General features: G+C 39.6%; 1 protein-coding gene across 1 annotated transcript in view; it reads left to right on the top strand.

Moving 5' to 3' along the window:
• thsd7ab (thrombospondin, type I, domain containing 7Ab) overlaps window positions 1-13,504 on the top strand; it is a 122,007-nt gene that overhangs the window by 84,047 nt on the left and 24,456 nt on the right. Inside the window, exons 15-19 of the mRNA XM_063879199.1 lie at window positions 5,676-5,854; window positions 6,576-6,581; window positions 7,046-7,179; window positions 8,291-8,444; window positions 9,888-10,029. Coding sequence (XP_063735269.1) covers window positions 5,676-5,854; window positions 6,576-6,581; window positions 7,046-7,179; window positions 8,291-8,444; window positions 9,888-10,029 — 615 coding nt within the window. The remainder of the gene's footprint in view (window positions 1-5,675; window positions 5,855-6,575; window positions 6,582-7,045; window positions 7,180-8,290; window positions 8,445-9,887; window positions 10,030-13,504) is intronic.

Raw genomic sequence — 13,504 nt, 5'->3', positions numbered from 1 at the left:
ATCAGTGTTGTGCATATACAAACAAGGTTTTAGTTTCTTGTGTGAGTCACAGATTCAGATATGCGACGGTTAATCTGGGTGTGGGTGTGACAAGGGCATGTCGTAAAGATGGGGTGTGTATGGTGGTGTGTGTTCAGCAGCCACTGAGTATTTTTACACCTATGTTTGTGAGTGTGTTTGTGTGCATCCATGCGTTCATCTTCTAGCACCAATGAGCTTAGACAAAAGAAATGTTCCTTGAGGTGCACAGAAAAACAGAAACACATTCATGAGGCTTGGCGTAGCTAGATTTGAATCTCAAAGATATCATTAAATCTCTCCTTTATCCCTTTCATTCACTCGCTCTTCCTCCATTCTCTCTGCCACTCCTTCCTTTATTTTCTGTGTCATTCTCTCGTAGCCATCATCACTTTTAATCTTGATAGAGGAAGAGACGTGGTCTTTCCAAGACTCTGTTGCTGACACAATACCCTCGGCTATGATGTCGATCAGGCAAACTGTGCCACCGTTATCTCTGTATTCCACAGACATCACCAGGAAAAAGGGGATTATCATTAAAAGTGAACGTTGATCCAAGCTTTGTGGTATTTCTCACTTCCCAGATTGCCTGGTTCCTCTATAAAAAAAGGAGCAGATAACACTGCATGCTGTTTACAACAATACTCAGTACATTAGTTCTCTTATTCAGCGTTTGTACAGTTTGCAGGAAACTATTTAAAACACCATATGTACATTACTGTAAAATGTACTTTAAACGTTTAAAGTCAAGCCTGACCGCAGATACACTAACAACAAGTAAGACAAGAAGGCTCTAACATCCAAATTACAAATTCCCGATTCTGCTAGGCCCTGGTAATAATTTAAGCCACAAGAAGATCTAATTAGTGTGTTGTCGTGTTCAATATAATCAAGGGATAGAGGGGGAGGTGAAGTATCAAGTAAAGCAACAGACTCACAAGCATTTTCTTCAAAAATGATTTCATTTAAAAATAATAGAACTCTGAAACAAGATATTTTTAATTGTCGGGGAAAGCCCCTTTTTTCTCCAAAACAGGTGGAAAAAAAGCTTTTTACTTTTCAGTACAAGCTGCTGTTGTAATATTAATGTTGACCACAAGAGACACAAGTACAATATTACTATACAGTACGTCCTCAATAAGACTAAAAGCATTCCTGAGGAATTTAAATTCTGAATGCTCCATTTCAAGGCAAAGGAACATAAAACAGTTGACAGTAATGTTATATAACTGGCTTACACAGAGTTTACGAACCTTTCTTAGAGTGGATTGAGAAAAATACAAATAAAAGAAAAGATAAAAGCTTTGAGTCTTTTGTAGAACATACTGTATCGTGTAAGGTGCATTTCATTATCCTTTGGTGGAACTTAAAAAAAACTTTAAAAAGATGATCCTGTCAAAGATTTGTTTATACTTGTCATAAGTATAAAGTCATAAACACAGGAAACAATATAGATAGAAAATGGATCATCAGTATTTACAACAACAAAAACGTCTTACTCGCCCTTCAGGGCTTCTGTAGAAATGTCATGGTGAAGTTAGGGAATACCTTGGAACAGGTCTCCTGCTATGTCCTATATATTTGACATTACTCATAAAGTTATTTTAATGATGACTATAAGTGACCTGTAGTGCTTTGACCTTGAACGTGACTTCATATTACAGAATGGCTCAGGGGCCTTGATCTCATCCTAGCAGGATGTGGTAGAGGAGGAGGGATGCAGTCACTCTGGGGAGCCATAGAGGGTAAAGCTTAGGGGCAAGCATCTTGCTGAGGACCTGTGAACTTGAGCAGTATTGCAGAGAACAGATTTGCTTGTGCATGCCGACCTGTATTTGTCATAAGAGGAGAAACACACTGAGAGCTGGTGCCATATAATTGAGCTTATGCTTTTTGAGTGTTACAGCATATAGGCAGTGTGCTGTGAAGCTCCTAGCCAAGCTCAGTGTATGTTATGGTTAGTAATGTGAGGAATGTACATCAAAGGGTCCTTTGGGGCCTATGGGGATTCTTTCCTATTCCTGTATGCTCCATGTTGAGCCTCCATAGTTATTTTCCGAGCGCCCAGGGATTAGGCTACCCCCGTCGCCTTGGAGATGATTGTGATGCAGGGGGTGTAACGGGTCAAAAATCCGGCTGTTACCTTGGACGATTCCTGGAGTCAAAAAGGTTTGTGTAAAGCTTGTCCGGCCACCCACCTATAGAGCGGATAAAATTTGGTTTCAGAGGCCAACGCTGTGGGGATTTTATTCCTGGCTGGATGGCCAGAAATAAATGGTGGCTGGGTATACCCTGAGGGTGTCCTCAGTGAGCCCCCTGGGGCCCAGAAGTCTAATGGATCCTAAATGACAGAGAGAAACAAAAAGGGACTTCCCAACTTTATTATCTACTGTACAAGAGATGTAATTTCAGCTGATTATAACCTGATGTACATTTCTATTGATTCTTAACCTAAGAAGTATGTTGGTGTAATTGATTTTGGTTCTCCTAAAAGCATGTATTATTTATTAGTCACTCTTATTGCTGTTTAAATTACTGTTTGAAATTGTTGTTTCGTTAGTTTCTATGCCTGCGTTGTATTATGGGTTTTTAAAAAAACCTAACCATAGACAAATTTATTTATTTTAGTAGATAAATAACTTGATAAAATAAGGCACACACACTGTAGCATTACAGCACACACACAAACACACACACACACACACACACACACACACACACACACACACACACACACACACACACACACACACACACACACACACACACACACACACACACACACACACACACACACACACACACTGTAGCATTACGTGAATGTGCAAAAAAACGATAGAGCTCAAATAAGCCATTGTTTGTATGTTTGTTTATGTTCCAGCTAAATGTTAATAGATTTCAGCTGAATTAAGAAAGCCTGTCCACCTCCAGAGGTATTTCAGAGTACATCCTAATTATCTCTGGGAGCTTCAAGAGCTGGCTGTGCAGGGAAACTGTTATCATTTCAGGTGAAGTTGAACAGTCAGCAGTTACAACTGCTTTGGGGATAACAACAAAAGCTTGTACCAGGTTGACTTCTTAAGGCGAAAAGCAGTGATCTGTTACCTGGACTCAACCCAAAAACCCCGGTGACAGCCTGGCACGACACCTAACAAGTTTATATCTGTTGAACTACAAGTGAACCGCAGGCTGAGGTACTGCTGCACTTGTAATGTGATAGTACTTAAAGTGACAGTGTCAGTGATTTATAATGACTTGAGTACTTACAGTGAGAGGTCAAAGGTCATGAAGCTTTTTTTCAGAGGCCATGCTGTAGTCAGCAAGGTGTTGGTGTAGAGACGCTGATCTGGGGCAGCAGAGCGTAAGGAGGTCAGGCAGAAGTGTGAGTCCATGTGAATGGATGGATGTGGTCATTATGTCGCTGTGCATTGAGTTGGTGTCAGAGTGCTGCCACGACTTTACTGGATTACACTAAGTAGACTTTTTATTTTTAATCATATTAGCTTTAAGAAATTGTACTGCTCAGTTTTGGGTCAGCATCACCCTTCAACTGTCCTCTTCGTCAAATTTCCACCCTGTTTTTAAGCTCTGTTCAACCAGAAGCACCACCTTTAGCTGCAGTGCCTTGAAGCTCTGCTCAAACAGGGAAACAGAAAAGAAAAAAGGAGACTTATGAGGGTACGTTCAAATGTACTGAGCTTTTCCACCCACAATAATTAATGCTCACATTAATTATTTTTACATAGCTTTATTTTCATTGTACATCATAATGAACCTAATTTACTATTTAAATGGTTTTTCCTTCACCAAAACGCATAAGGGCTTTTGTTATTTGACTATAATTCAAACTTTTGGCTGTTACTCAAATACACTTTCTGTATACAGTCCCTTTAATAACAATCCCACAGCAACACAGCCACATGTGTTTATGTTTTTATCTATGTATGTATTTATTTGAATGCAGTGGGATTTCTTTATCTGAATAAGGCCTGACAAACTGTATTATAGGTTGAACAAGTGAATAACATTACTCACATATTAGGGATGTTAGAGTTTTTTACAGACTTAATTAACCGCTTTCAAACTGTGGTCCATGTTATTATAACAAGAAATTTCATTTTCTTTTGTATGACAGTTAATCTTGTAGTTTTTATTCACAAATAGAATGATTTTGGCTTTGTGTTGGGTGAGTCTGGTTAGCCTGTAAGACCCGCGGTGAGAAAACATGCTCAGCTGTTACCGAGGAACAGAGACATAGCATCTCGCTAGAGTGGCCAGCCTTAGGAAATGCATCTGATTACATTTCCACCAGTCAAGAGGATAAGTATTCATTGAGAAGGGATTTCCGTAGGTGTCCTCTACTGCCTCTGGGTCAATAGCTTGTTAAGGGGGCTATAGTCGTATTCCCGGAGTAACATTTATTGCACAGCAGTGACAGTGTTGTACAACTCCAGCCTCAGCAGCAGGCACATGTAGCTCATTACCTCGCCCCAGTGCGTCATAGCTACATTTTTGTGTCTGTATTCATTAATTCGTCAATGTTCTCATTGTAGGTTCATGGTCATTCTGTTAAATATTATCCCTACAATGTATTTGTAAGACTTACTAGCTTCTTTTGGATTCATTAAGACTTTATATTTAATATGGTGGCAGGTGTGTGTTCTCACCAAAGCCGTCAGTCAATGTATTACCACATTTGTATCACTAAAGAGAAGAGCAGTCTGAAAGAGCCAACATTAGAAATAATCATTTTCACTACATCGATTTTCTTATCAAATCCTGAACTTATTTACAAGCCAGTGCTGTCCGTATACTAAACCCACATTCATCTAGCAATTGCGAAAAATATTTCAGAAGAGAGAAAATGTTGTTATGGACGAATCCAAAGTTAACAGTAGATGATTTTTTAAACATATCTAACTGAACTTTGGCCTGTGTGCAGTGGGGAAGGGAAAGCCAACAGACAGAAAAACATGAGTAACAAGCGGAGTGAGATTCTTAAAACCGGCCCTGCTGATGTGCCCTGACCCTGTGAGCCGAGGGAAATTGGAGTGAAATAATGAAGCTCACTGACAGGCCCAACCACTCCTTTGGTAGATATTTAGGCTTTTATATATAACAACAAATGTATTTGTGCCTCTGGATGTGGACCCTGTTTTCATTCCACCAGGATAAAAATCAATAAGTGCATTTAGATAGTATGATTGTTTGCTCTTATAGCTGGGTGTTTTTCCCATCTAGCATTTAAAGAGTTTTTTGGACTTTAATGCTTGTTTGCTGGATTGAAGAAAAAAAACCAGATCTTTGGGAATTAGGACGAATGTTGTTTTATACTACATAATGAAAACAAATGTGTTCTTCCTCCAGGAGGCTGAGATTCTGCCTGAGTGTTACAGAAAGAACAAAGGTTTCTTTTCAAAGCCTCCTTCTTATGAATCATTTTCTGGTGAATGCGTTTCCTCTCTGAAATAATTAATTACAGGCTACAGCACCATGTGTAGTCATTCATTAAAACAGACTGCAAAGCTGTTATTTTATCTTTCAGTGTGTCTTGTGATGTGTTTAACAATCATCCTTTTTACTCTACAGGTCACATCACAAATTCAATTAAATTATTAAATTATTGCTAAACACTTCCTGTTTTTGTCTTTTTTCAGGTTATATTGAGGAAGCGTGCATCATTCCCTGTCCCTCGGACTGTAAACTCAGCGAATGGTCCAACTGGTCCAGATGCAGCAAGTCCTGCGGCAGTGGAGTCAAAGTTCGCTCCAAATGGCTTCGAGAGAAACCTTACAATGGTGGCCGGCCGTGTCCCAAACTGGACCACATCAACCAGGTACACCCACTGAATCTGACACTCAATCTCAGTTTTGTAGTCTGAATTAATGACTGAGCAGAAGAATGAGATATAACCTCAATCTTGAATATTTATGAACTCTGCTACAATATATTTATACTTATAACAAGCGGGTTACACATTATCCGAATCTCACGCTGGAGAGAAAGAAATTAATTATTAATGAATAATACGCTTGAGTCCTTTACCTTCCCCTCATTATCGCTACGCTCTTTTTTTGCCGAGCAGCAACAGTGCAAAGAGGAATGGATGCTATAAATGGATCCCATCCACCATATTATTGCTCCAATATGTGCAAGTGGATTCCTTAAGGTTTCCATGATTTACAAAAATGAAATGCTTTCCAGGTCTGAGTATCAGCAGATGCAGATTAAGTGTGTGTGTGTGTGTGTGTGTGTGTGTGTGTGCGTGCATGATTGTGTGTGTGTGTGTGTGTGTGTGTGTGTGTGTGTGTGTGTGTGTGTGTGCGTGCGTGCATGATTGTGTGTGCGTGCGTGCATGATTGTGTGTGTGTATGTGTGTGTGTGCGCGTGCTAAGTTCAGACAGGTTTTTTCCTGCAAAGGATTTCATAATGTCCTCTCAATTTTGTAAAAGTTATCATATTCTCTGCACTATATGAACAGTTGGCATTTGCTCATTAATCCATCTGTCTCCTTTTAATCCATCCTAATGCTCGCTGGATTTGACTCACTGCTACAGGCCCAGGTAAGAGCTGCTTTCCTCAGCTATCTGTAAATGTAGTCACAGATGTTAAGTGTCACTGATGTCAGTGGGTCACTGACAGATGGTTGTAAACAGTCGCAATATCCTCACTGTAAGTAAACAAGGAACTATCAGATTAGAGTTTTATGTATTCAGACATTTCTCCGAGGCAAAGCCGTTCCTGGGGCAGAAATAATCTTGTTGGAGTTAAACCTCGGATAGCCGAGCCAAAGAATTACTGTCTATAAGGCAAAACTTAAGTGACACACTTACAGGTCTTAGAGCAAACATTTATAGAAATATATATTAAAGAAGCCACTCTGTTTTTAGAAGAATGATGATTATAACCATCACTTGGCTAAACCCAGAAGAAAGACTATCAATCTGCTATATTTGACTTTGCTCTGTCTACTTGAATTCATATTAAGAACATGTTGAGCACCGAAATAACGTCATTCTGTCTCCAGGTGTATGAGGTGGTGCCGTGTCAGAGCGACTGTAATCAGTATGTATGGGTGGCCGAGCCGTGGAGCGTGTGGAAAGTCAGCAACGTGGATTTAAAAGAGAACTGCGGCGAGGGCGTCCAGACCCGCAAAGTCAGGTATCTATCGAGCTGCCTGTCCTGCTACATGTCTGCATTGGTTATATACACATATACTATAGATACATACAACTACTAAATGTACTGTGTATTAGTGCTGCTGGCTATTAGCTGATTACTTGTTGGTTCATTCATGTAAAAATAATTCATCAAAATGCTCTTAGATATTGCTTTCAGTCAACTTTCAAGCTAAAGGTGGCATGTCAAATGTAAAGCAGGGCTTGGACATTGATCAGTCAAAATGAGCAATATGAAGACACCACCTCGGGGTTAGTTGACTTTTTTAAATTTAATCAGACTAAGGTATTTTATAGATTATTATACAACAGTTACAAACTATCAAAATAATACATCTATCTTGTGTTTTGGAAAAAAACCTTTCAGTTTCTAAAATGGACATGCGGAGAAGGTTCTGGGTTACGGTAATCTGTCTGACATGGTTCAGCTGACAGTCAACAACCCTGCCAAATCCTTTCGTGTCAAACATAAACTTTGGGATTTATGTTGCCCATGCCAAAACATGCACTGTAATTAGACTATATTAGACTCGCAGGGCTGTAATTAGATGGTTCGTGGGGCAGACAGACCAAACCTAGTGGTTCTGTAAAAAGTAGTCGGTTAAAAAGACAAACACACTATGTAATGTCACACAGGGGCATCGCAAGATATCAACAGCCATACACCTTTTTATTATCAAGGCTCATTTATTTTTGTGATTTTTGGTGGTTAAACGATAGGCTGGCTGATACATGTTCACAGTGAGTATAAACTCTGGTGACATTTTCAGTGAATATACTGGCACTCTTTATCTCTACTCAGTTTGTCTGTTCGATAATAACATCTGTAATATAGAGATAGATTTTATTTGTATGTGGCTGCGGCAGTCAAGGACAACCAGATTTCGGATGCAAATAAAATGACCTTTTTTGTACGGTATCTCATCGATCTCAATTTGTTTTTTCTGTGTTTACATTGATCCTCTTCAGCCAGTAGAGTCTGTGTTGCTGTGACAGATGTTTTTTTAGTTTTTGTTAAATGAAGCCCCTTTAACTGTTTTGTTCTGTGGAGCCATCAGTATATCAAATTCTGTGTTTTCCCACTAATCCCACAGGTGCATGCTCAACACTATAGACGGGCCATCGGAGTCTGTAGAGGACTACCTGTGTGACCCTGAAGAGATGCCCCTGGGGGCCAGGGAGAGCCGGCTTCCCTGCCCTGAGGACTGCGTGCTGAATGACTGGGGCAGCTGGAGCCGCTGCAGCCTGGTAAGAGCTGAACTCAGATCAGAGAGCAGCAGCTCAGCTGTCTGGCACAGATATGGGAACGTCAGTCTTCTGTGAAGCCCACTGAGAATTATCCTGGTATCTTTTTCTCGTCAGAAATATCTTTCTCTAAGGCTCAAGGAATTCAAAGCATACCAGCACTGTATCATTTTGAGCAGTGTGTGAATCTTTGTCAACAGGTTATTTCTCGTCCACCAAGAGGAATAAAACAGATGTATGAACTGGGAAGGAGGAGAAAAATGGCTTATGTATCACCTATTTTACACTGTACTTACTGTGCGTTCAGCAGGGGAGGAATATGATTTATGATAAAGACTCAGAACTCCTGTGCAGGTTTGCAGGTTTTCCGATTTACATTTTGTGACACAGGCACAATCCTTTTTATATTAGCAGTGATGTATTGGCAAAACATAAAGCTAGCTACAATATTCCCCCTAGCTCGGCTCGTCTTTTGGCAGACAACCACAAACAGTGAAAGTAAGTTATATGCTCAGAAAAATATGAATGTTTGATCAGATTATTTAGAAAGAATAGTTAATTATACTAGATATTCAGGTCATACACTTTCATTTTAGCCTTTCATTTAAGTTTGATGGACTAAATGATTACAGTATAAGAATGTATCTCCTTCTTTGTCATGAACTAAGATTCCTGTAAAATTTAAAGACTTTGCAAATTGAGTCTTCCATATTTCTCCTACAGACTATCTTTGCTTTTCCTTTTGCAAAGACATGTTAGGTGTCAAAACATTATTTTCAGCTCCTCTGCTTGTGACAACTCCGACTCTTGGTAAAAAAAAAAAACTATTTAAATGCTTCTGTGTCTCCTGCTGTTCTCTCAGCAGCTCCCTGGCCATTGTTAATCACACCCCATTCTCTTCCAAAGTACTTGACTCACCAACTCCCACAATGCCAACCTCAACCTCGGGACCCCTTACATGTTTTATTCAATCGGTCAGCGATGAAGTTATTCAAAATGCTGTCATTTTTTTTTTTGCCTCCAACTGTCTTCTCGCAGGCAATGACCGTGTAGAAACTGGTTTACCATTCCAGCACAGTATTGGTCTCGGCTCTGCTGTCCTTTCCTGCTGGATAGAATTGAATTCAATATTCTGGGAATGCCAGGACAGAGAAGCGAAAGGATCTTTATTTATCTTTCGAAATACAAAGAGAAACATCCCTCCAGGGACCCAGTCTATGCAGACAGTTTATTTCACATGAACATTTCAAATAATCCAGCACTGGGCAAATTCACAGAGTTATCTCCTTTTTATTTTCATTTGATATAAACATCAGTGGAGCAAGATCTCTGTTCGGTTCCATTTCAAAGATGCTTATATATTCCTTGTGATATGGACTGCTAAGGAATGTCTGCTTTTTTTGGAAACATCGTTGTCCAGTTTTTAATGGGAGGTCTCTGTTACAGCCATGCACCAGAACCAACAGTCGAGTGCGGATTGCGTACACCCTCCGTTCTCCCAGTGCGGGGAGGGATTGTCCAGACACCAGTGACAAGGAGCCCTGCAGCCTGAACCTCAACTGTTTCAACTACTTCTACAACATCACAGGTAAAGGAAATGTAAAATGACTGCTCTTTGCTCATAAAGGTGCAGCGGGCGGTATTCATTTCTCACTGCGGGGTTATTAAACCTGTTTTGTTTGTGGCAGACGAGCTACTGTACGTGCTCTGTATGTTTTAAACTGAGCATGCTTTAGGGTCACTGCCATGGGATTGTAAGGATATATCTATTGGTAATGTGAGCATAATGTGGACTCTGTTTCGGAATGAGTTCCTCTTCTGTTTAAACAGCAGAAAAAGCAAGAGATAAATGACTGAAGCTGCAGATTCAGGAGATAATCTGCTGTAGGTTCATCGCAAGTGTCACATTTCACATGGTTTTCATATTGCCTTTTCAAACGTATTAACAAAAGGAAAATGTTGGTTTTTTTTGATAGAACGATTTAAAACTTCTCAGAGATTTGAGCTGGCAGCCTTCCTGAGCTGGTCTGCTGGATATCACACATCCATATCACATGTCACAGAGGCTGCTCTTTCATATTTTATGCTAGAAACTGTACCTGACATTATTTCAATAAAATAAAAAAAGAACGAGAGATTATCCATTGGATTAGTTGTGTTTTCTGCCACCCCACATTTTTAACCAGCACACCCTCCTTCTCTGTCTTCCCTTTGTGCTATTACACTGACACACAAGTCTTATAATCCCTACTGCTAAATTCACAGTGGCATCCCAGGGTATATGTACATAATGTATGAGAAGAGATTATTATTGGGTGAAGCTTTCTTTTTCTTCTCTGGTTAATGCTGAGAAGGTCCAAGCTGCTTCTTTCCTCCCAACAGTTTTCCTGCCTGTCTGGCTGTCTCCCTCTCAGTCTCTTACAGTCACTCTTTTCTTGTTGCCGTCTCCCTATTTTCAGTCCCCAGAGTGCCACAAAGCTTCTCAGCAAAAAGAGACACAATTCCCTGAGTCGAGCTTGCAAACATGCTCGCTGCAGCTAAAAACAGACACTTGTCTTTGTCAGCGGATGGCATACTTTATGAGTGATACCTCAGCCTCCCTGTTGTTGCAGGCTTTGCACCCAAAGCCTGGAATCAAATGTTGTGTTTCCACTCAGAATGTATTTTTTTGGGGGGGGCCCAGTGTTCAGCTTCACTTTCAGCACTGGATTTTTCTGGTGAGGTTTATTGAAGGAAAACTTGTTGCTTTTAAATCCGCGATATTTAACTCAAATCTGACGTCTGGCCACATAGCTTGCTTATGAGGCTGGCATTAAAGAACACTGATGGCAGCCAGAGTTATTGGATTACATAGAGCTGTTATAAACCTTCAATGACCTCTTTGCTGACAAAATAATCATCTGTTGTCAACAGTGATATTTGACAGCCAGAAGCTATTTAGAGTCTGACTCAAAACCAAACAAACATACACCATTTTGAAGGTGCACATGAAATTTAGTGGGATATAGGGAAGAGGTTTTAACCAACTAAATACCCCTACCTTTAGCCATCTCTTAGCAAGAGTGCTGAGAACATTTTGGTGACTTTTAGATTAAATCAAAAATGGAAATGACCCCCATTGTTGTGCAACATTGGGGGAGGAGGAACCATTCCTTATATAGATGTGAAGAGCTCATTCTAAGCTTAAAAAAACACAACGATAATAAAGAGCAGGTGATTATTCACTGTTAAAGTCATAGTTATTGTTATAATACTCCATTTCTGCTAATAAATCCATCTAAATATACCCATTGGTCCAAAAGTATGTATGTGTTTCTTGAGTTTTGTGGCAGAAGGGAAGGAAGGCAGAGAACGATGAAGTGTGCAAAGAAGGCAATGAGCTGATGTCAAAGTTACAATATGGGGAGCACAAGGCGTTCTTGCAAAACTGCTGTGTCATCTGGGAGCCCATGGTGGTTCATTTATATTCATGGCACTCCTGTCTTAAAATATATATCTCCAGTGCAGACAAGACATGTGAATTTAAGTTCAAGTCATCAATGTGAATGTTAATTAGTTTAACATTGTGGTACTGTTTCCTAACACCATGTCAAATGCCTACAAACTAATTGAAATGTAAATAAAAATCATAGCTCTGTAGCTGCCTTGAACCAAATGTATACTAGCATAAACAACTTTCAAAGTAACAGTAACATCATCCTGCTAACATCAAAAGCATCCAACCAGAAAAGTGAAATGCAGCTTCCTTGAGACTTGAAATAATGCCCCTCTCATTTCGCTTCCTGCTCATATCTGAATCCTAACTCCCTCCCTCACCTGCCTTTTTGCTGTGCTGGCACCCAGGGTGGTAAAATCAGCAGAAGCCACCTACTGATCGCTGGTAATTATTAGCTATAGGTGGTAAAGTTGTGAGCTGTATTGAACGATAGCAGTCATTGTGTGTTCTTTCTACTGTGAAATGTGATTGGAGGAGCAAGGAAGTGAATTATGGGTTGTAACAGGTACATACAATAGACCGAACAATGAGGGGGTTTATCCAACCATTCTTTTCTCTTTTGCAAGTGCATGTACATTTGGCCAGCGATGTTGGACTGAATTATATATTTTTAAAGCAACCGTTATCTTTTTTTCAATAAGCAATGGATGGAGAAAACAAAATGTCTGCTTTCAGTGATGAACCAACAGAGAATTATCACCAAACTCTGCCGTTCCCCTCAATGACCCAAAGCTTTTCAGTGGCTTTAAGCATATTTTGGAGTTATATGTCTCCAACCTGTAACTTTACTGTTATCAATGTCCACTCTTTCCAATATCATCAGTGCTTTATTTTAGACACAGCCAACAGCTGTTCTGAGTGAAAAAATCAATAAAAGCCCTCAGTGAACTCCTGCCCAGAACCAAATAGCACACAGGATAGATAGTGACTACTTGGTGAATATTGTGAATATCTAGCAGCTAAAAAATCCAATCCTTCACTCCCGAGGTAGTGGATGGATAAACCAAGACAAAAGAGGAATGAATGTTAGACTTAGGCCAAAACACAACTAAAAACCAATGTAAATTGTTTGATGATAACTCTAGAGATGATGGGAATTCAATGTTGTGTTTTCTGCTTTTTTCCGATACCACCATTATATAGAATCAGTTAGTGAAGATTTAAATTCAGGATATTTGATTGTCATATGTAGAGTATACCACAGGCTTGATTTGACTGCACTGGGGCGTGTCTCACTTTGAAAATGTAAGGTTCTAGAAAAATATATAAGAAAAATAAGAACCTTTCATACAGACACATACTACCTGAATTTGCTTCTGAGGATTTGTAACGTGACTTGGACTCGATCCTCTTAAAAGTGTCTTAAATTACTTAGTTAGATTTGACTTTAAAAAACTCAAAAGCTATATTGTTAGCATTTTTTTAAATGTGCTTTTCCTACACTTGCACTTCCTAAGTTTAAAGACCATTTTTGACACAGGGTGTTGTATTCTTTAGTGTCTTTTGGATTACTAATTCTTGTCTGGATGAGAGTTTTTGGTATACAGTTACACAGCAGTTTAGGCAC

This window comes from Eleginops maclovinus, chromosome 3 (assembly GCF_036324505.1).
Source record: "Eleginops maclovinus isolate JMC-PN-2008 ecotype Puerto Natales chromosome 3, JC_Emac_rtc_rv5, whole genome shotgun sequence".
In the NCBI taxonomy this organism is placed as follows: Eukaryota; Metazoa; Chordata; class Actinopteri; order Perciformes; family Eleginopidae; genus Eleginops; species Eleginops maclovinus.
The sequence above is the reverse complement of the archived record's forward strand: the minus strand, read 5'-3'. Positions and strand labels throughout refer to the sequence as shown.